General features: G+C 49.8%; 1 protein-coding gene across 23 annotated transcripts in view; it reads right to left on the bottom strand.

Moving 5' to 3' along the window:
* Positions 1-6,886: 6,886 nt before the first annotated feature.
* Positions 6,887-21,188, bottom strand: part of ANKS1B (ankyrin repeat and sterile alpha motif domain containing 1B) — a 787,939-nt gene continuing 773,637 nt past the window's right edge. For 9 of the 23 annotated variants that reach the window (XM_014451548.2, XM_023749887.1, XM_023749892.1 and 6 more), the window contains 2 exons: positions 12,402-12,569; positions 6,887-8,728 (listed from right to left, as the gene is read on the bottom strand). In XM_014451548.2, the coding sequence (XP_014307034.1) occupies positions 8,621-8,728; positions 12,402-12,569 (276 nt within the window). In that variant the 3' untranslated portion in view covers positions 6,887-8,620. Of the gene's footprint in view, positions 8,748-12,401; positions 12,570-21,188 lie in introns of all 23 variants that reach the window. The other 14 variants (XM_006084103.3, XM_006084104.3, XM_023749894.1 and 11 more) reach the window with 4 other exon arrangements.

The raw sequence follows: 21,188 nt of genomic DNA, 5'->3' as shown, positions 1-21,188 counted from the left end.
ACAGATCAAACTGGAAAACACCCACCAGGTGAGTGAAGACGCCTGCTTAAGACCCATGTGGCTGCTCTGAGAGCTGGAGCAAATGTTCACATTCATCCATGCAAATCTGCATCACCTCCCCACTCAGGGCACTGCCCAGCCCTTATTTTATTTTTTAAAAAATATATTTTTATTGATTTCAGAGAGGAAGGAAGAGGGAGAGAAAGATAGAAACATCAGTGATGGGAGGGAATCATTGGTCACGGCCTCCTGCACACCCCTCACTGGGGATTGAGCCCGTAACCAGAGCGTGTGTGCTGACGAGATTGAACCGTGACCTCCTAGTTCATAGGTAGATGCTCTACCAATGAGCCACGCTGGCTGGGCCCAGCCCTTATTTTATCTTCACAGTAGTTACGAGTGGATTTGCAGACTATGCAGTTGCAGTTTATAGAGGAAGAACCACACCCCAGGCAGTTAATCAGTATCAAAGCCAGGGCCAGAATACAAATCTGATTTTTTTCTTTCTCTTTTTTCAAATACAAATGCAAGTTTATTTAGAAAGTCACAGAGGTAGAAAAAGTGAGCCAGCTGGGTGCGTGGGCTCAGGAAACAAGTTACAGAGGCCCATGGAGCTTACTAGTAGAGAGAGAGAGAGAGGATTTATTCTTTATAGAAAGACCCAGACCACTGGGCTACAAGTGGAGTGTCAGTTGCAATTGGAAGTGGAATCCTTTTGGGGTCATGGACACCTGTGTAGGGGTCAGCTGGAGAATGCATTTGAGATCTCTTTCTCCTTTTGGATTCATCTTCAGTTAGCAGTGATTCTGAACCCTTCACCTTGGGTTTATATGCCTGTGGATGAAAAAAAGTTCTAGGGAAAGTAACCTCAAAGGGTGATCTGATCATAAATTCCTAACTGGGCAGGTCTGGTGGGCAGTCATGCCCCAGGCATATAGCTTTTTAGCAAAAGGTTTATTTTTGCTTCTGTGCACCTAGGTTTCACGAGAGCACATAATCTTAACTATCCTGTAATCCAGTCCCCGCCTTGCTTTCTCCCACTCTCATGTACTCCTCCTTATGTTCCCACGTTAATTTCAAATGCATAAAAGAAGCTGCAAAATTGTTATTCTCCGGAGCATTTGAGGTCTTGCTCCCCAGCACATGTTGTCAGTGCGGTTCAAATAACTCATAGGAAAAGTCTCTACAGGTTTGGACATTTCTTATGTCGACATGCCCCACTCTGTCAAGTAACTTTCTGAGACAATAAATCATTTTTAGGAGGAAGGAAGGGGGAGCTACTACTTTTTATAGGCCTTTTATGTGTCAGGCCCTGTACTGGACACTTTCACACATTTAAAATTTTTTTTAATGTTTTTTATTGATTTCAGAGAGGAAGGGAGAGGGAGAGAACGAGATAGAAATACCAATGAAGAGAGAGAATCATTATTTGGCTGCCTTCTGCACGCCTCCTACTTGGGATCGAGGCCAAAACCTGGGTATGTGCCCTGACCGGGAACTGAACTTCGAACTCCTGGTTCATAGGTTGATGCTCAACCACTGAGCCACCATGGCTGGCAAGAATCAGCAGGAACTGAGTAGCCATCCCCCCACCCCCAAGATGAGGCAGTTGCTCTGTGGGTCATCCTAGCCCTCCCTCCACTCCTGTTACCTGTGTGGCCTTGAAGCTGTCTGAGTTTACCACCTCTCCCCTCCCCGCAGACCAACTCCCCAGAAATGCCTGCTGAAATGGGATTCCTGAATTTCCTGTGCCTGCCTTCTTTCCAAGTCTCCCCTGATTCATCACTTAGCAAATTAGGTTTTTTTGTGTTGTTTTTTTATTTTGTCTCGGAAAACAGCATGCAGGTTTGAGAAGTGGCGAAAAATCAGCTTCTCAAATGTCAGAAATCAGCTGATGTTGCTTCTTACGTGGAGGCGTCTTGACTTCCCTCCAGAGGTGTCTTATTGACGAGAGGCAGTAAGATGGGGGCGGCAGGCTCCCCAGGAGCAGCTGTAGGGGTGCTCGATGGAGGCCACAGACTCAAGGCCAGCTCAGTGGAGCACTGACGGGACTGCTCTGCCCAGCTCTCATCCCAGGCTGAGAGCTGACTGGCTGTGAGCGACCCATCTCCACTGACTCTCACTGTGGCACTGAGAGTCCTCCTAAATGGCAGGACTTGGAAGGTGCACGTTAGCTCCGCTGTGCTCATGAAGTCTGGTGTGCGACGCGTGTGCTCCTCAGGCGTCTGAGCCAAGCAATGGGTCAACCTCAGCTGCCTGCCCAGCCGGCGTGGCTCAGTGGTTGAGCGTCGACCTATGAACCAGGAGGTCACAGTTCGATTCCCAGAGTATGTGCCCAGGTTGCAGGCTCGATCCCAGTGTGGGACATGCAGGAGGCAGCCAATCAATGATTCTCTCTCGTCATTGATGTTTCTATCTCTCTCTTCCTCTCTCTGAAATAAAAATATATTTTTAAAAAAACCCTCAGCTGTCACCTTCAGCTGGGTGATGCCCCTGGAGAATCTTTATTCAGTCTGATGTATGTGTAAGTCTTTGCATCGCTGGTCATTACTCTTGGAATGCCTGTGCAGCTTTTACTACACAGGTCTCTGGGGTTTTGGAGAGGAAAGCAGACATTGTTTTGGCGGTAATTTGTAGCTGTGATTTGTTAGGAGTTACACACAGAGGGCAGTATGTCGGGTGGGAATGATTGGCTCTGCATTCACAACTCTAAGTACAGTGGCGCCACCCTGAGCTCAGAGTGAGTTTTGAGTGAGCACATTGGCTTGAGATGAAGACGGGAAACAGTTACGTAGAACTGGTGTTCCCCAGGTCAGCACCAAAGTTTTAGGATTAATCCCACCACCAAAAGTAGGTTCTGGTTGCCCTGGATTATGTTGCTAAGTGGCTAGAGCATTGGCCCTAGCAAAGAAGGGACTCGGGTTTGATCCCCGGTCAAGTGCACATACCTGGATTGCAGGTTCCATCCCGGGGCACATGCAGGAGGCAACCAATTGATCTCTCTCTCTCTCTCTCTCTCTCTCTCTCCCCCCGCTCTTCCACTCTCTCTAAAAATCAATGGGGAAATATCCTCGGGTGAGGAGTAACAACAACAAAAAAAGAAAGTTCTGATTTGAGGGCACCAAGGGAAGCTCACAGTGTGCACGATGGTCATTACTCGACAGGGCTAAGGAAATCCTCTGCCTGTTTGGAGCTGGTTTCTGTGGAAGCAGGACTCTGCCACCGGGGCAGGCCGATGCCTGGGTTCACATGTTTGCTCTGACAGCAGCAGATGGGTGTGGGGTCCAGGGGTGAGGGCACCTGATGGAGCACCATGGTGCAGCGCCACTCTGCTGGCCTGTGCTGGGCACTTACCCAATCTTATTTTAAGAAAATGTGTATACTTTGAAACAGCATGGAGGGACCTGGAGAGTATTATGCTAAGTGAAATAAGCTAGTTAAAGAAAGACAAGTATCACATGATCTCATTTATATGTGGAATCTAATGAACAAAATAAACTTATGAACAAAATAGATCCAGAGACATAGAAGCATAGAACAGACTGTGGAATCTCAGAGGGTAGTAGGAAGAAATCACAGACCTTGTATGCATATATGTATAACCCATGGACACAGACAATAGGGTGGTGAAGGCCTGGGTGGGGGGAAGCAGGGGAAGGCTCAAAGGAGTCAATGAACACTCTGAAGAGAAAAAAAAAAAAAGGAGTCAATGGGGGAAAAAAGGGGACATATGTAATACTTTCAACAATATTTAATTTTAAAAAATGTGTTATAATGGTCAGATCGCTTAATTTTCATAAGAAACATACTCAGTGAAGAGCTTGTATAAAAAAAGAGAACTGAAAAACTTAATGTTTAAAAAAAAGGCTTTATTCCATATAGCCTTCTGAACACGGACATCATATTCCAATTCAGTGAAGAAGCAAGAACTCTGGAGGTTCACCCACTTATCAAATTTTCATTTCTTTTCAGAAATAGCTTAGACGCAATGTTATTTGGTCCAAGTGTGAATTTGTATTGATTTTTGGGGATTTGGCCATGTGTTCGTTAAGCCTGTCTCCCACCCCATCACATCCAGACGTGATATGCACCAGCAATATTCCCAAGTATTCCAACAAAAAATCTGGTGTCTTGAGAAAAATCACTTCCATGACTTATTAATGAACTAACCAGGAATAATTTTCATAGGGTTCATTTACCCAAATTTGTCATAGAATATAATTTAAGGAGAAAAAAATTAATGGAGTGATTGAATTGAAGTCCTTTTTGGAATAATAATAGCATTCAAGGATCCCCACGCCCATGGACATGGCAATTACCAACTTGTCAGATTTCCCCTTCAAGAAAATTAGCTCAAATCCCTTCTTTAACATGTGGGGGCTCGCTCTCTGTTTGCTACTCAGATCCACTCCTCCCTGTTCCCAGTCCTGATTGGTGGCTAGAGGCTGCCCTGTGTAGACCATACCAGTGGGCCTCCGCCCTCTGGCATCCGTGGGTTCAGGTAATGCAGAATGGAAGGTAGACAGTGAGATCAGGATACATATATATTTTTATTGATTTCAGAGAGGAAGGGAGAGGGGGAGAGAGAATCATTGATTGGCTGCCTCCTGCATGCCCACAACTGGAGATTGAGCATGTGCCCTTGACCGGAATCAAACCTAGGACCCTTCAGTCTACAGGCCGACGTTCTAGCCACTGAGCCAAATTGGTCAGGGCTATCCTATATAATAAAAGGGTAATATGCAAATGGACCAAACGGTTGAACAACCAAACAACCAGTTGCTATGACGTGGGTGGACCACCAGGGGGCGCGTGCAGAACATGGCGGGTGTTGGCCACGGCAGGATGGTGGAGCAGGTGAGTGGGGGTGCCATAACAAAGTGGGGCATCACTCACTGTCATTGGGGTGAGCCTCTGGTGGTTACTGGAAATTCTTTGCTCCCGCACCTGTGGTCCCACATGGCACTCGCACCTGCTGCCAGTGCCCAGCACCAGACCTAATCACTCGGCGCCATCAGCTGGTGCAAGCAGCGGCTTCCAGCCCTGATCGCCCCTGAGGGCTTCTCCACCTCCCCCCACTCTTGAGGGGCAATTGGGGCAGCAGCCGCCACCGTTCATACCCGCTGGTGGCGGCAAGAGCATGGCTGCCGGCAGACAGGGGACTGGGGGCCACGGTGGGAGGTGCCAGGCGGGGGCACAAAGGATGGGCCAAGACCTGCCCCTGTGCCCACCGCAGCCTCACAGCCCACAGTTCCTTTCAAGGTGCACAAATTCGTGCACTGGGCCCCTAGTGTGTGTGTGTGTGTGTGTGTGTGTGTGTGTATTAATCCTCACCCACTTAGAGAAAGAGAGAAACATCAATGTGAGAAATTGATTGCCTTGCATATGCACCCAGTCTGGGGATGGAACGCGCAACCCAGGCACATGCCTTGACAGTGAATTGAACTAGTAACCTTTCAGTACACAGGACAACACTCAACCAACCGAACCACACCGGCCAGGGCTGAGATCAAAGTATTTTAATCCCTGGCTCTCCTGCTGAAGGCCCTTGCACCAGGCCACATTCCTCAACCTGTATGCAGCCCCCTCCTCTCCCATTCCCTCTCAGCCCATCACCAGCCCAGGGACACTGCTCTACCCCCTCTGTTACCCTACAGGCTGCCAACACCTATGTAAGTATTTTATTTATTAAACTCTTAAATGATCCTAATTGGAGTGTGCCCTCCGCTTTGTGCTGGGGCCATAACTGATGCAAATAAGCATTTGATCCATGGAGATAATGAATAAAAGCAATACTGACCTTTGGTTAGCAAAGATAAAGGGCCAAAGTAGCTCAATTGAAGCATTACCATCTAAATTTCCAGCCCAAACCTTCCTTCAGGAAACCCGCCCTCTGCCTCTGTGAATGCCACCCCATCACAGGATGGTTTTAGCTCTTTGGGGTTCAAAGCCCTGGGCCTCTGCATGTCAGGCTGGGAGTGCCCCAAGATTGCTTTGGCATGTGTTTTGCAGAGTAACAGACTTGGATCCAGCAGTGGAGAGAGGGTATGGAATGTGAACCACTGATCTTCCCCGGTGTGTCTTTAACATGGCCCTATTACCACTCAATTCACAGCTGGCACATGCGTTTTAGGAAAAATGAAAGGATTGATGAATGTTGCTACGGAATGTTGGTGTCCCCTCAAAATTCACATGTTGAAGCCCTAATCCTCCAATGTGATAGTATTTGCAGATGGGCCTTTGGGAGATAATTAGGGTTAGATGGGGTCATAAGGGTGGGGCTCTCATGATGGGATTAGTGCCCTTGTAAGAAGAGACACCAGCAAGCTTGCTGCTCCCCACCTGGGCTCCCACACACAGAGGTCATGTGAGCAAACAGCATGATGGCGGCCGCCTACAAGCCAAGAGAAAGTGCCTTCTATGAAAACCACTGTGCGGGCTTGGACTTGACATTGGACTTTCCAGCCTTCAGAATTGTAAGAAATTAAATGTATTGGTTAAGCTCATCAGACTACGGTATTTCATGATGGCAGCCTGAGCTAAGACAAACACGCAGATGCTTTACCCAACCTGCCATCTCTGTGATCCTATAAAAGTGACCCAGTTCGTGGTCACTTCCTCTTTTAGAAATTTCTGTTTTGGCAATTTCTCCTCACAGCCCACTTTAATATTTCAACCAAGACAACGGGGGCTTTCTGGCTGAAATTCAAGCTGTGAAGGCCACTGTATCTTTTCAGACGGGTTGAACTTGGAGATGAGCAGATTTCCTCAATTATTGTGCCCGTGTAAAGATCCCTTCGGCTATGCACGCTGAGAGGGCTAGCCCTCTGGTTCCCCTCCTAAATGGAAGCAGGAAGTGCTCACAGAACAATGCCAGGCGCCGGCGGCTGTACAATCTCCTTTTTATTCTGTGTGCTTTTTATAGGATATAAATAATGACAAAAATTACAAAATTTATAACTGGAAGCCCAAGCATATTTACACGTATGTTTCTGTTTCGGCAAAGCTACTATTCACTTTGCTCCTATACAGTTTCCTTTTGGTACCATAGATGTGTTATTTTACTTTCCATTTTCTACATACATATCGACAGTGAATAGGCAAAATATGTACAAGGAACTGTTCAGTTCAAGTAATTTAATATTGTATTAAAATTCTTCCACACTGAACTGAAACCATATACATGTGTCAGTTTGAAATGTAGTTATCTTCCAAAACTCACCAACTGATGAATGTAACTGATATTCTCAGGTTTAAAATCATATTGGTTAATTTTTTTTTTAAAAAAAGCAACATTAAGACAGTCCCACAATTTATCAATATCTCTATAGTGAACTTCAAAATGATTCACAATATGATCAGTTAGAACAATATACATTAAAACGTTATTTTTTTCTATAATGATATTGGTACTGTATATAATTTGATTCTACATAAATATACATTATGGTATTTATCATACAAATACTCCACAGAGACATTAAAAAAAGTAAAATAGCTTAATGAAATGTAAGTAAATTTTATTTAATCAAATAGTAAGCAAACATTATTTATTTTTCTGTGTCAAGAAAAGAGTTTTATTACTTTGGAATCTCTTTTTTTTTTGTATTTATTTTTTCTAGAAAACAAATTTTTGCAATAGAATTTTATTAACACCTTTCTCAAACAAGTTTTCCATGACAGAAATCTTGACAGCAGGAGCCCTAGGTTTTTATTTTAACATGTTCTTTAAAACACTGTGAAGATTTAAAAAAACAATCTCTGCAGGCTTGTGGCTGCGTCAGCACTTGGGGTGGGACCCCCCTCTGCTTGCCCGAATCTCCTGCCTGGGGGAGAGTCCCAGGACCTTCCCACGCTCAGCCTACCTTCTTGGTCGTAGCAGTAGAGATTTAGTTACTTGAAACGAAACCGGAAACATCCCTCACAACTAACCTCGTTTGCTTATCAATGCATTAATGAAACATCTTTTTAGTAAAAATATTGAATACAAGACACATTTTCCTGTGCATAATAAATTTCTCTGCTTTAAATCATTCGTAAATTTTGAATCAGTTCGTAGATGTGAAGGTTTTCTTTAGCCGACATAGTTGATGACATAAAAAACCACAAAGATAGAAATTGGGAGGCAGGGTTTCCCGGCCACTATGGAGGGTGGTTTTTGTTGCGTGAAATGATGCTCAGTGATAGAATGATTTTACAGATGCTTTGTGGGGGCTGTTCTGATTCTACCTTTAAAACTGTGGACAGTGAAAAATGCAAGATTTTTATACTTTTAGGCAGTATTAGAGATCCCCTGCACTTTTTTTTTAAAAAGATGTTTATCCCCAACGACAGCAAAGCAAGTGTGGGGGCCAAGTCATTGGAAATACCTTGGGTGGTGGCAGGGAGGGGAGTCGGGAGCGGAAATCTCAGCTCGTGCCTCTCAGGGTTTCGGCTGCGCTTTCTGTCACTGGTGCAGAAAGAACGTCCCCAGGAATGGCCAGTGGCCTTTCGCCTGTGACAAGGCCACACAAACAGAGCAGTCTCCCTCCTGGGCTGGGTGGGAAGGGAGGCGGGAAGGGAAGCCTGCTCCGGGCTGCTCGGCGTGCAAGGCACCACGAGGGCGGGAGGACGGTGAGTATCAGAAAATCGTGGTCTCATACTTGGTATTAATCCCCCTCTTGGCTTCTTGTCCCGGCTCCACGATCCACGGCAGGTTGGCCAGAGTCTTTTGCTCAGAGGGGTCGATCTGCTTTGAGAGAGAAAGGCTGATGCCTGTTATGTGGTACCTGTACGGGGTGGGAGCACGCAACCTACCACTACTCAGGGGCCAACACCACCCCAGGAGGACTTCAGGGCTGTTGGCTGTGAGAATCATTTATTTGCTCTTTCGACCACATTTAGTGCATATGGACCGTGTGCAAGGCACTGGAGAAGGGACGGGGAATGAGATGCGGGCCTTGTTCTTGAAGGCACACGGTTGGGGAGCGGACAGGGCAACACTCAACACTGAGAGGTGAGATGGGAGGGGGAAGGGTGCTCTGTGGACCCCACGTCAGGGAGCCAGGGGGACTTGCAGGAGGCGGTGATGCCACTCCCTAATTCTCAAGCCTCCAATGGTTTCCATCACAGAATAAACCCAAAGTCCTCAAGGTGACCTGCAGGTGGCCCTGCCTGCCTACCTTGCTTCGTTCTAGCCACACCGGCCCCCCTGCTGCTCCCCCGGCACTAAGCCCTCGCCCAGGGCCTCTGCCACTCTGGCTGCTCCATCTGCTCTGAGGGATGCTCCTCTCCAGACCCCTGTCTGCTTTATGCCCTAACGTCATTCAGGTGGCGGCTCGAACATCCCCTCCTCACCATGGGCCTATCCAAAACAGCGCCCCAGCTGGCTGGCTCTCCTCTTACTATTCTGTGTAATCCTTCGCCACACACATCCTGTCGCATCTGTTTATTTGTCATGAAGACAGGGTTTTGTCTGTTCTGTTCACTACCTAGAAAAGCTCCCGGCAACCCAGTTAACAGTAGGCACATCATACATACTTGCTGAACGGGTAACATGAAAAGAACGGGATAACGTCTAAATGGAGAGCTGAAGGAAAGCAAGAGTCGGCCTGGCCAAGGCAGGGCAGAGGGAACAGCATGGGCAAAGTCCCGGAGGGAAGGGAACGTGGCCCATTTAGGGCTTGTAGTCAGTTCACAGAGGGGGAGACAGGAGGGGAGACACCTGCAGGGGGAGGTGAGCAGGGCCAGGTCAGGCTGAGCTGGAGAACGGTTAAAGCTGGCCTAGCCCTGTGCATGCAAAGCCATGAGCTCTCAGAAGGGCCTGGGGCGAGTTCTTCACCAAACACCAAAGGGTGTTTCCCTGTCTGCCCCTGGCTCTGGCCCCCGGCTCTGCTCAGCAACCCTGGGCAAGGGCGCGGAGGGGAGGCCTCTCCCATTGCTCTTGCACAGTGAGCTTTGAAACCTGCGGAGGTTGAGATCCATGCCCATCGCTTACCTTCCCACGTGATTTGGTTGCATCTCCATAAGGCTGTGGGAGCAGGTCACCTATTCTCAGGAATCACGGATTATTTCTCAGCAATAAACGACTGGGGCCGAGGGACATGGAGCATGGACACTAGGTGCAGGTCAGGGCCTTGAGGCCGTTAACGCACATCAGTGCTGTCACTGTGTGTTTTCATATTGCTCAGTGAAGCCCCCAGATGGATTCCATGAGCCCGCAGAGCGCTCAGCCCTCAGTGCTCTTCCGGCTGAGTCTATCGGGACCAGAGGCGCCTGCCCAGAACTGATCTACAGCCCACACGAGAATGCATAGACTAGTCTAAGAGAAACCACAAAAGGATCCTGAAAATTCCTGGATATGTAACTCATAGTTTTTGTAGGGGAAGAGAGACAATAAATCTCCATTTATAAATGCTACACAGAATTAGGAGCCGAAGATAAGCTTGAGTGTGACAAGGGAGCGTGGCCCAGAAAAAGCCCCCTCGTGTAGCTGAGATCTGAATGACAGAGTCAGCCACGTGGATATCAGGGGGACACGAGGCCAGGTGGGACAGAGGCCTTGGGTAGGAGTGAGCTTTGTCTCCCAGGAACAGAAAGGCCTGAGCGTCAGAGAGAAGTACAGTGGGAAGTCGGGCTTTAGGGAGCTGGGCAGTGGTGCCATGATCTGACCTATGGGCTTGTTATTTTTAATATTTTAAAAAGATTTTAGAGAGAGAGGAAGGGAGAGGGAGCGATAGGAACACTGATAAGAGAGGAACATTGACCAGCTGCCTCCTGCACGCCCCCTGGGGATCAAGCCTGCTTGCAATCCGGGCATGTGCCCTGACCAGGAATCCAACCGGTGACCTCTTGGTAAATGGGGTGACGCTCAATCCACTGAGCCATACCTGCTGGGCTCTGATCTATGATTTGAGAAGACCCTAGGTGCTGTGTGGCGGCCGGGGGTCTGCTAGGAGGTGTCCTCCTGTCGTTTTAGGGAGGAGCGGTGCTGGACCCTCCTGGGGTGAGAAGAGTAACAGGAAAGGAGAGGAGTGGGCAGATCTGAGACACGTTTTAGAGGCTGAGTGGACGGAAGCTGCTCATGGGCTGGACGCAGGCCGAGGGGAAGCCAGGAGTCCAGGGTGACGTCTAGGTTTACGGCTGGAGCACCGTGGGGAATGGTTGTGTCGTTTACTGAGCTGGGAAAGATCACAAACAACCTCGAGGGGAGAACCAACCATCCTGCCCTGGACATACCCCGTTTCAGGTGTCTGTAAAATGCTGAAGAAATCTGACCCGGTGAGTCTGGAGTTCTGAGTTCTGGGAGTGTGTCAGGACCGGGCCGGGAAGGGGAGGAAGGGCTGTGGAGGGAGGACCAGGGCATCAGGGGGCAGGGCGTGAAGGACAGGGTTTTCAGAGGTGCCCAGTCCCTGGTGATGATCAGTGAGGAGGGCTGAGCATGGAGTGATGGCTGAGGGGGGTGGAGGCAAGGTCCCAGAGTGAGCTGGCAAGGAACACAGAGGCCCGGGGCAGGGACCACCCCAGGGACATTGATGTTGCCGAGAATGGTGACAGGAGCAGAGGCCAAAAAGAAGATTGCCAACAAGAACCCACAAGGTCACAAAGGTTATCACAAGGTCACAAAGAGAGGTGCCTCTCCCACAAACATTAGAAATCCTGCATCTCCCCCAGGGCCCTGGGGCCGGGGGTTGGTGGGAGGGGAGGGAGTTACAGATGGAAGGACAGGCCTGCCCTGCGCTTCTAGGGGGCCATACGAAGCAGAAGCCAGTTGGGAGCATTCCGCTTCTGGGTGTTGCTACTACCAGAGGAGGGCGCTCCGAAGGCATGCAAGTCTGTAAGACAGGGCGTCTGCAGAGCTCCAGGGAGGGCAGGGGAGAAGATTCCTGGAGGAAGGCAGAGGACGAGGAGGAGGGGCCAGGGGCCAGCCATCTAGACTTCCCCAAACCCCAAACTCAAAAGTCGGTGCAGCTCTGCTCCGACTGCCCAAGGCCTGTGCATCCAGCTTCCTCTGGGTAGAGTCACCTTCGCCGTGAACCTCTGCCAACCTCCCTACAGGCCAGGGGCTCGAGGAGGCTTCCCTGGGTGGGATGGCTCCCGGAGGCTCAGGGAACGTTGTTCCCACACGGGGACCTTCAGAAAAGATTCACAAGGACAGCAGCAGGGCCCAGCCCCTCCTGGCTGCCAGAGGAGACAGAGGGGGTGGTGTTTTCTCGGGAGCCCGCAGGTTCAGGCAGATGGTCCCCCCTGCTTTCCAGGAACTGGGCTGAGAGGATGGCAGACATGTGCCGGGAGGAGGCCAAGGAAAAGGTGAAGAAAGGCAGGCCCTGAGTGTCACCGGCACCCCTCCCCGCAGGCACCCGGGGAGCAGCCCCTCCCCCTCTGGTCCAGGTTTCCCCAGCATCTGCATCCTTTCTACTTACCACGGACTTGCGGATGCTGACTCGGGGCTTGGGGATGGGCTTGGAGGGTTTGTTTTCAAAGCTTTCTGGGAGCGTGGAGGAATGGCCCCCTTTCCTCGCCTGCAGTGCGAGCTGGTAAGCCACTTCAAAGGCCTGTCCCAGCGTCAGGATGATTTCGTAGGCTAAATTCTGCAAGAGAAACCAGAAAGCGTTTACGATGGCTCAGTGCAGACTGGAGAAGTCCAGTGGCTGAGGAGCCTGTGGGGGTGAACCGGCGGGGACTTGAACCACTCCACCTGCCCTGGCAGTGAGTATGCAAATGTGCAGAGAAGGGGACACTCCGGGCCGAACTCAGGGTCTACACCAGGAATTAGTCACTGAGGCCAGGCACTTGCTTACAGCCGAGCTAAGCAGCCTACTTCCCACTTCTCCCCACCGGGAGCAGGCCCCCGCCTCCGCCCCCGCCCCCACACGCTGGCCCGGAGCCCACTCCATTCAGAGCCCCCGTGGGCAGCTGGCTGGCTCCCCAGGCCGGGGAAGGGAGGGGGCTCTCCTGGCCTGATGCCTGAGAGTGCCCAGCCGTGCCCGTGACAACCCCACAGGCTCCACGGGAGGTGCTCCTCAGAAGTTTGGGTCTTTTTACCTCCAACATCTGCGATTCAGTGAACATCTCTGAAACACAATCAGAATCTAATTTAGGCGGAGGGAGAGGCGTTAGTCATGCTGGCAGGCGGCTCACAGGCCCAGCAGCGAGCGCGCCAGCAGAGCCAATTATCCATCTACTTCTCCAGGCGGTTGCTCTCCCAGGGGGGTCCACTCCATATTTTATCATCAAATCAGCAAGAGACAGGAGATTCTGTTAGGCCCCAGCTCCGTGCCCAGGCCGGCCGGGAGGAAGGCTCTCTCCTTCAGACCTTCAATCACTCCCTCCAGGCGACTTCCAGCTTCCCTTTCTCTTCTCCCGGTGTGAATCTTTGATTTCTGCCTTCTCTTCTGAGAATAGCTCCACCCTGCCTGCTCTCCCCGAGAAAACAGGACACTGTCTGACCCCAAAGAGGCAGGGTCTGGACAACACCCCCTGAGGTCACAGCCCATTCAAAGGAGGCGTCCATTGGTCACAGAGAACAGTCAGTCTGTCCCAAGTTTTCATTCTGACGAATGTCCCTGGACATCTGTCCATAGTTTTTCAAAACCACAGAAAGAGCGTTCTGCTTCTGCGATCTATTCCCCGCTCCCTCTCCTCCCCCGTTCCCCCCAATTGAGCACAGAGAATAACTTAGTTCCCATGAGTCTCAGGACTGTTCGGTGCTGATCCCAGGAGACGCAGTGGGCAATGCAGGATGGCTTTCAGAAGCCACGTGGAAGGGCTGTGGGTTTCTGGATCGACCACATTTCCGACCAATGCCAGACTGACCCGGTCTTAGACCCGAACGGGAGAAACGCCTTTGGGCGCGAGAGTTAATTTGACAGAGAATGTCTTCTCCTTGGAGCTACCTGTTGGGAAATGATGGCCCCACAGGACAGGTGTGGGCTGCTTGGAGACGGTGAACCTCACACAGCCGGCCAGGCACTTCCTGCAACGAACACCGAGCCCGTTTGCCTCCAAGGATGAGTCAGACTGGAAAATGAGTAAGGCACCAACAAATGATAGTGGAGGAGGGCTGAGCCCTCCCACTGCCTACACTCCTGGGCTCTGAAAGGCGGACTGGGGCTGCTGACTTCTGTAGACTCCGCAGGAAGTCGTGGGCTCTTGGACTCGGTCGTCTACCATGGAGCTGGGTGAAGTCCAGCTGTCAGGGATACGTGGCAGACATCTGTGCTCTGGGTCAGTAAGGGGAAGCCGGCGATTCAGGGATTCCACACCATCAGCTTTCCGATGCGGGAACAGCGAGCTTCGTGAGTGTGAACTCCTTTATCACGAACCTAAAAACAAGTTCCTCCAAGTGGGAGCTCCTTAAAGCTCCAGTGTCTTCACATGAAAGTCAAAGATGGTCACTTGAGCAAGTGCGATTTTTCACAGGCCTAATATGGGACGTGTAAAGGTTGCGAAAAGTGCTGGGTCAGAAGCTCTGCCCCTTTGTTTTTAATTAGTTCCTGGTGTTAGAAAGCTGCTCAGATAAAGACACGGAGACCAGACTGTGGGGCGGAGGTTGCCTGCCAAATGGCCTCTCCTAGTTTGGCCTGCGTTCTCCCTGACGTCTGGCTTTCTGCTTTATTTTAGAATGCTTTGCAGAGTTCTTCTTTCATGATTATGTATCGGATACAAGGCATTGTTACCTTTCCTATACTTTCTCATCTCAGTGTGTGAGGTATGGATTCCGGAAGTCAGGGAGGGCCCATGGGTGCGCCGTGCAAGGAGCAGCTGGTGGCATGCTGAGTGCTGTGCCACCAACACGCCAGGGCCCTGAGCGGACACACGCTGGTCAGATGGGACCTGGGATACACTCCGATCCGGGGTGGGGGGGGGGGCAGACTCATTTCTCCTGCTTCTCCTTAGTAACAGCCCTCCCCCCCCCCCACACACACATTTAAAAAGGGGAGAGAGCAGGGGACTCTACTGGGACGAGGCCAAAGATAATGTTGAAATATCCAAGAGGCGTAGGTGACAAGCCCTTGCTTCCCCAACGATGCCGGCTGGCACTGGCTAGCCCACTGACACCGCTTTCTAACACCAGGAACTAATTAAAAACCTGAAAGCCCAACTGGTCTCTGCTTGCAACATGTTGTCCTTGCCCCTGTGGGGAGGCCCGAGCCCGAGACTGTGCCTGGCACACTGCAGGCACCAAGCAGATGCTGGCAGAATGAAGGAATAGCAAAATGGCAAACCAGAGGCTAACACTGCTAAGTGATTACTCTACGTAGTGTGCCTACTACGCAGGGAGAGCTCAGTTGGTGTTAGGCACTGTGCACAGCCCTACAATGATCTCATTTAAGTCTTACTGAAGCATAGTAACCTCCACCTTGTATAAAAACTGCTGTTTGAAATTCTCTGCTATTGTTAGATAGTCCCTTGTCCTATAAACTCTGTCATTGTAAACTGTTATTTTTAGATAGTCCCTTATTCTGTAAAATAGCTGTTTTAGTTTGAATAATAGAAAAAGATAAAAACTTAACTGTCTGACCTTGCAAGCTAGCCAGCTAACGGAAGGGGCTGATACGCTGATACTGATAATATTCTCATGCCAGGTGTTTGTTAGATATAATATGTACTCAAGGTTACAAGTTATCTGCAAAAGTAACATACACAAAGACCTGAAAAGATATAAAAAGAGAATGCTTCTTCCTTTGTTTGCTCAGAATTTGAAAGACGTTTTTTTCTGCGTAATAATAATAAAGTGTAGCTCCATTTCTCTAAGCGGTGCTTGGTCTTTCTTCTGTAATATTACCATAAGCATCTGTGGTAGAATATCATTATCCTTATTTTATAGATAAAAAAATTGAAGCTCAGAGAGGTTAAGTCACTTGCCTGACATCACACAGCTAGAAGGTTACCGAGCTGTGGTATGAACTGATGTTTGTGACTCAAACAAAGCCCATGTTCTTAGCCCTCCCCGTGTGGTCGCTGGTCTCCAAGCCGGCTGCCACATTCCCCGCTGAGAGGGCGCAGCTGCTCCTCCGCCTCCTAGAATCTGAATGGGCTTTGCTGGCTCCCAGATAGCAAGATGCAGCAGGAATGACACGCTGGCCCTTTAAGATTAGATTGTAGGGAGTCTGGCAGCTTCCGCCTGGGCCTCTGGGAACACTCGCTCTGAGGGCAACCAGCCACAGGTAAGAGGTCTGAACACCTGAGATTGCAACGCTGTGAGCTGGCCGTGGGGAGGCTGCCTGGGGAGCAACAGCAGCCGTCCTGGCCCAGGCTTAACGTACCGAGGGGAGGAGTGCCCCCGACATTGGAGCTGTAGGAGACGCCACACGGGGAGGACCTCAGGCTCAGACAGATGTCTCCCGTCGAGCTGCCCCAGCACCTGCAGCCACCTGAGCCACCCCTGCGGAGGCCCCTGGTATTGTCAGGCAGAGCAGAGCAGAGCAGAGCAGAACTGCCGTGTTCTGCCCAGATTCCTGACTCACGGAATTGTAAACATAATAAAACGGGCGTTGTAGCCGGCTAGCGTGGCTCATTGGCTGAGCATCAACCTATGTATGAATCAGGAGATCATGGTTCGATTCCTGGCCAGGACACATTCCGAGGGGAGAGGGGGGTGGGGGTGGGGGATGGCGGGCTTGATCCCCAGTAGGGGGCGTGCAAGGGGCAGCTGGTCAATGATCCTCTCTAATCATTGAGGTTTCTATCTCTCTCTCCCTCTCTCTTGCTCTCTGAAATCCATATAAATATATATTTTTTGAAAGGGTGTTGTTTTTTGCCATCAACTTTTGGGGTGGTGTGTAAGCACCCACAGGTCACTGGAGCACCACGCAGTCATGAAGAAGGCTGGTGGGACCCTCGTCCCGGCAGCGGGAGGAGGCGCCTCGGTCTCAGAGCTGGGTGGGGTGAACTGTGTGCGGCCACAGGAGGCCAGTCCTGAGACTCGGCTCCAGCCCTGGCTGCAGGGAAGTGGCTGACGCCTCGACCCATCCTGGTCACAGGGCACAGCAAACACTAAGGCAGTGATGGCGAACCTATGACACGCGTGTCAGAGGTGACACGCGAACTCATTTTTTTGGTTAGTTTTTCTTTGGCATTTAAAAATATGAAATAAATATCAAAAATATAAGTCTCTGTTTTACTATGGTTGCAAAGATCAAAACATTTCTATATGTGACACAGCACCAGAGTTAAGTTAGGGTTTTTCAAAATGCTGACACGCCGAGCTCAAAAGGTTCGCCATCACTGCACTAAGGTGTCCCTTCCCACAGGCCACAAGCCACAGAGCCGGAGCAGGGCCTTTTAGGTGGCACAGTTGTGCTCTCATGTCTAGTTACTACCTCCCTTGGGTATAAATGCAAACTCACTAACCTCCCGTCTCTCAAATGCTGAGACTCAGCTGTCTCTGACCATGGCTCCCTCCGCCCCTCCTCGCTTATTGGAAAATTCCTGCGTTGGCCTTTCCAGTGAGTCTATTTCCAGAGTCACACTTACTCTGGCAATTGGCCTTGAGTATTTTCTACCTTCCATGGACCACCCAGGAAAGAAGGCGGCCCAGGTGTGTGTGTGTTTGGTACGGGGGTGTTTGGTGCAGGTGTGGGGGGTGATTACTGGGAAGAGCATGCGCCAAGCCTCAGTTTCCTTATTTTAAAATGGGGATAATGACATACGCAGTGCCTACCTCACTGGGTTGTTCTGAGAATCACTCAGGGCAACAGTTACTTAATGACAATACCAGACAACATTGATTATTTACTGTGCTCTACAGGGGGACTCATTTAATCCCAACAGCTATTATTATTCCTGTTTTGCCTGTGGGATAATTAAGCTTAGAAAGGGTTAAATAACTTGCTCATGAAGCCAGCACCTGGCTGAGCTGGGGTTGGAGTCCAGGAGTTCTGGCAGGCCCTGCTCTTGGCCACTACAGCTTAGAACAGTGGGTCTCAACCTTGGCTGCACATTAGAATCACCTGGGAATCTTTTTAAAATCCTGATTTCTGGGCCTCATCCTCCAGAAATTCTGTTTCTTTGTTACTAACCTTGTGGCTCCACCCCATAACAAAGAAACAATTTCCGGAGGATGAGGCCCAGAAATCAGGATTTTAAAAAGATTCCCAGGTGATTCTAATGTGTAGCCAAGGTTGAGAACCACTGGCTTAGAACCACACTTAAGCTGAAAGACTTCTGCAAACTGTTAAAAAAAAAAAAAAAAAAGACAACTTGAAAACATTAAGCCCAGAAGCTCCGGGAGATCGATGCATCTGGGTTGGGGTAGGGCATGCGAGTTGCCTGGGTCTCACGTCAGGACCAGTGGAGAGGCAGCCAACAGCAAAGGGTGTCCTTTGTGACTGGACATGAGCCACCAGCACAGGGATTCTCACCCTGCAGGCCCTACCTGAGGCAACACTGTGTCCAGCAGAGGCTCTGAGTCATGATTTAATGGGGACAACTGCCCACCGAAGCACTGACCTTCCCTCCCCTCATCCAGGAACTTTAATCGGTGGATGAAGAATTGCTACAGTAGAGGAAGCTGAGGAGCCATCCTACTTTAAGGATAGATCCTGATTATAATCCAGGTATGCAAACTGGAGACTGTGTGGGCTGCTTGTATTTGCTGTGGGCCCGTAAGGCAGGCAGGACTGCAGTTGAACATCCCCATGGATGCGGGCTGAGCTGCCCCCCTGTGTCAGGGCTCAGTCCCTGCGGCCTGGCCTGCAGTAAGGGCCCAGGAAGTGTTTGCTGAATGATGGGGGGGGCAGGAGAGGCTTATAGAGAGACAGAGAGATTCCTGCCCCCCCCTCTGTCCTCCTGCGTCCAGTCACAGGCTGTACTTACTGCAGGCAGTTGGACAGACGTAAGCAGAGCAAAGACAATGGACCAGGTACAGAAGGTCACCAGGGTGAAAAGCCCCGGGGGGCCTAGCAACGGAAGGTCAATTGTAGGGTGGGACCTCGCCCCCAGGGTGACTTTTCCTCCCCTAGCATATGGCTGGGCATGTGGTTTGGACCCCCTGACCTTTCCTCCTTGGAGATAACATGTGGGCCTCAAGTTGTGTTTCAGCTCCAGGCCGAGATAAGCAAGGAAATCAGCCAAGGCTGAGGTCAGGACCAGCTGCATGGAATAATGACCCCCTGCCCTGGTGCTGGCCAATCAATACAGGGGAGACCACAACCCTGCAAGGACACACCTGGGAAGCTGCTGAATATTCTGTGGAGCTCTTTCCCTGGGACCGCCCCTAAAATCTCCGCCCTTAAAACCCTTAGGATGGAGGCTCCACAGCTCTTCCTCCCCGAGCACAGCCACGCCTTTCCCTTTCCCTCTCCCTCCCCCTCCCAGCCCCAGGCACTTTACCATTAGCTTCCTCATGCCCAAGCTCCAAGGGCCCTTCTTTTACTGCCATCACTTGTTTGCGAAGCCCATTTCTTTTAGGAATGACTTTGTCTACCTTTGTAATTTACCAAATAAAGGTTTTCTTACAGTTTGGGTCTTGCTCTGAATTCTTTCCTAGTGAGAACCCAAGTTGCGTTAGAAACACCGCAGCAGCAGGAGACCACAAAAACAGATCCAGAGACAGAGAAGCATCAGATCAGACTGTGAAACCTCAAAGGGAAGGTAGGGGAGGGGGAGGGTGGGGGTAAGGGGGAAAGATCAACCAAAGGACTTGTGTGCATGCATATAAGCCTAACCCAGTGGTCGGCAAACTCATTAGTCAACAGAGCCAAATATCAACAGTACGATTGAAATTTCTTTTGAGAGCCAAATTAAGCTTCCAACTCTCCCATCCACACTCGTCTTGTATACTTGTTTCGTCTATCTCCTTTCCGAAAACCGACTTCTGCACATGGGCCACGAAGTTTCAATCCCACTGTACGTGCGTGCCCGCATGTGGTATTTTGTGGAAGAGCCACACTCAAGGGGCCAAAGAGCTGCATGTGTCTCGCGAGCCTCGGTTTGCCGACCACTGGCCTAACCAATGGACACAGACACCAGGGGTGTGAGGGCATTAGTGGTGGGGCTTGGGGTGGGGGGGGAGATAAGGACACATATGTAATACCTTAATCAATAAAGAAAAAAAAATTAAAAAAAAAAAAAAGAAAAACCGCAGTAGAGACCATGGGAAATCTGTCCCCTAGGACAAACTCTGACCACCAGATAATTAATTTATATAAACTTGGGCACCACTAGGATTTGTCTGTGTTGGAAACTCCTGGTTTGAAAATCTTTTTGGCTCAAGGGTTCAACGGCATGTTTGCAAGACCATTCATTATAGCGTTTAACATTTTTCATTAGTAGGGGTCTGATTAAGTACTCTGCACAGAGCAATGGTTCTCAACCTTGGCTGCACATTAGAATCACCTGGGAATCTTTTTAAAATCCTGACTTCTGGGCCTCATCCTTCGGAAATTCTGTTTCTTTGTTACTAATGTTGTGGCCCCACCCCATAACAAAGAAACAGAATTTCCGGAGGATGAGGCCCAGAAATCAGGATTTTAAAGATTCCCAGTGATTCTAATGTGCAGCCCAGGTTGAGAACCACTGGCATAGAGCCTCGAAGTGGAACACGGGGCAGCCCTTTCAAATGAAAATTGAGTCATTTAAAAAAACTAGAGAAAAGACTGTAAGTAAAAACATGTGTATACATACAAAACTGGGTGGCATCTGTCCATGTGCGTGGGAAACAGAGGTACGATGTATCCACGTGTTACCAGTGGTTACCACGGCGCGTGGGGACTGTGGATGAATTTCCTTCTTTGTACGTTTTGAACTTTATTCAAATGAAGATGAATAATTTTATCATCATCAGCATAAGCCTTTCCGTTTTGATAATTACAAGCGTGAGAAAAATCAGGCTCGAAAATCTTATTGTTCTTTACCTGCCACCTTGGGGTTTAGTGCCCCCTCATTCTTTCGCAGAGAGGGCTGGGAACTGTTTTCCAGGCAGAACCCAGGCCCTGTTTGCAGGTGGTGCCATGGCTCACCCCCCCCCCCTACCAGTGGGCTGGCCATTTGTTTGGCCGACCGCGTGCTGCACACTGAAGGTTACAGAGTTTGGGAGTTGCAAGTAAGAGAAAAATGGGCATGGCTAAACTATGAAAGACTGCAGACATACTCTTTATAGAGAGGTGAGAATTAGCGAGGGTCTAGCAACAATCACGGCTTTTTTTTTTTTTTAATATATATTTTATTGATTTTTTACAGAGAGGAAGAGAGAGGGATAGAGAGTT

This window comes from Myotis lucifugus, unplaced genomic scaffold (assembly GCF_000147115.1).
Source record: "Myotis lucifugus unplaced genomic scaffold, Myoluc2.0 scaffold_10, whole genome shotgun sequence".
NCBI lineage: Eukaryota > Metazoa > Chordata > Mammalia > Chiroptera > Vespertilionidae > Myotis > Myotis lucifugus.
The sequence above is the reverse complement of the archived record's forward strand: the minus strand, read 5'-3'. Positions and strand labels throughout refer to the sequence as shown.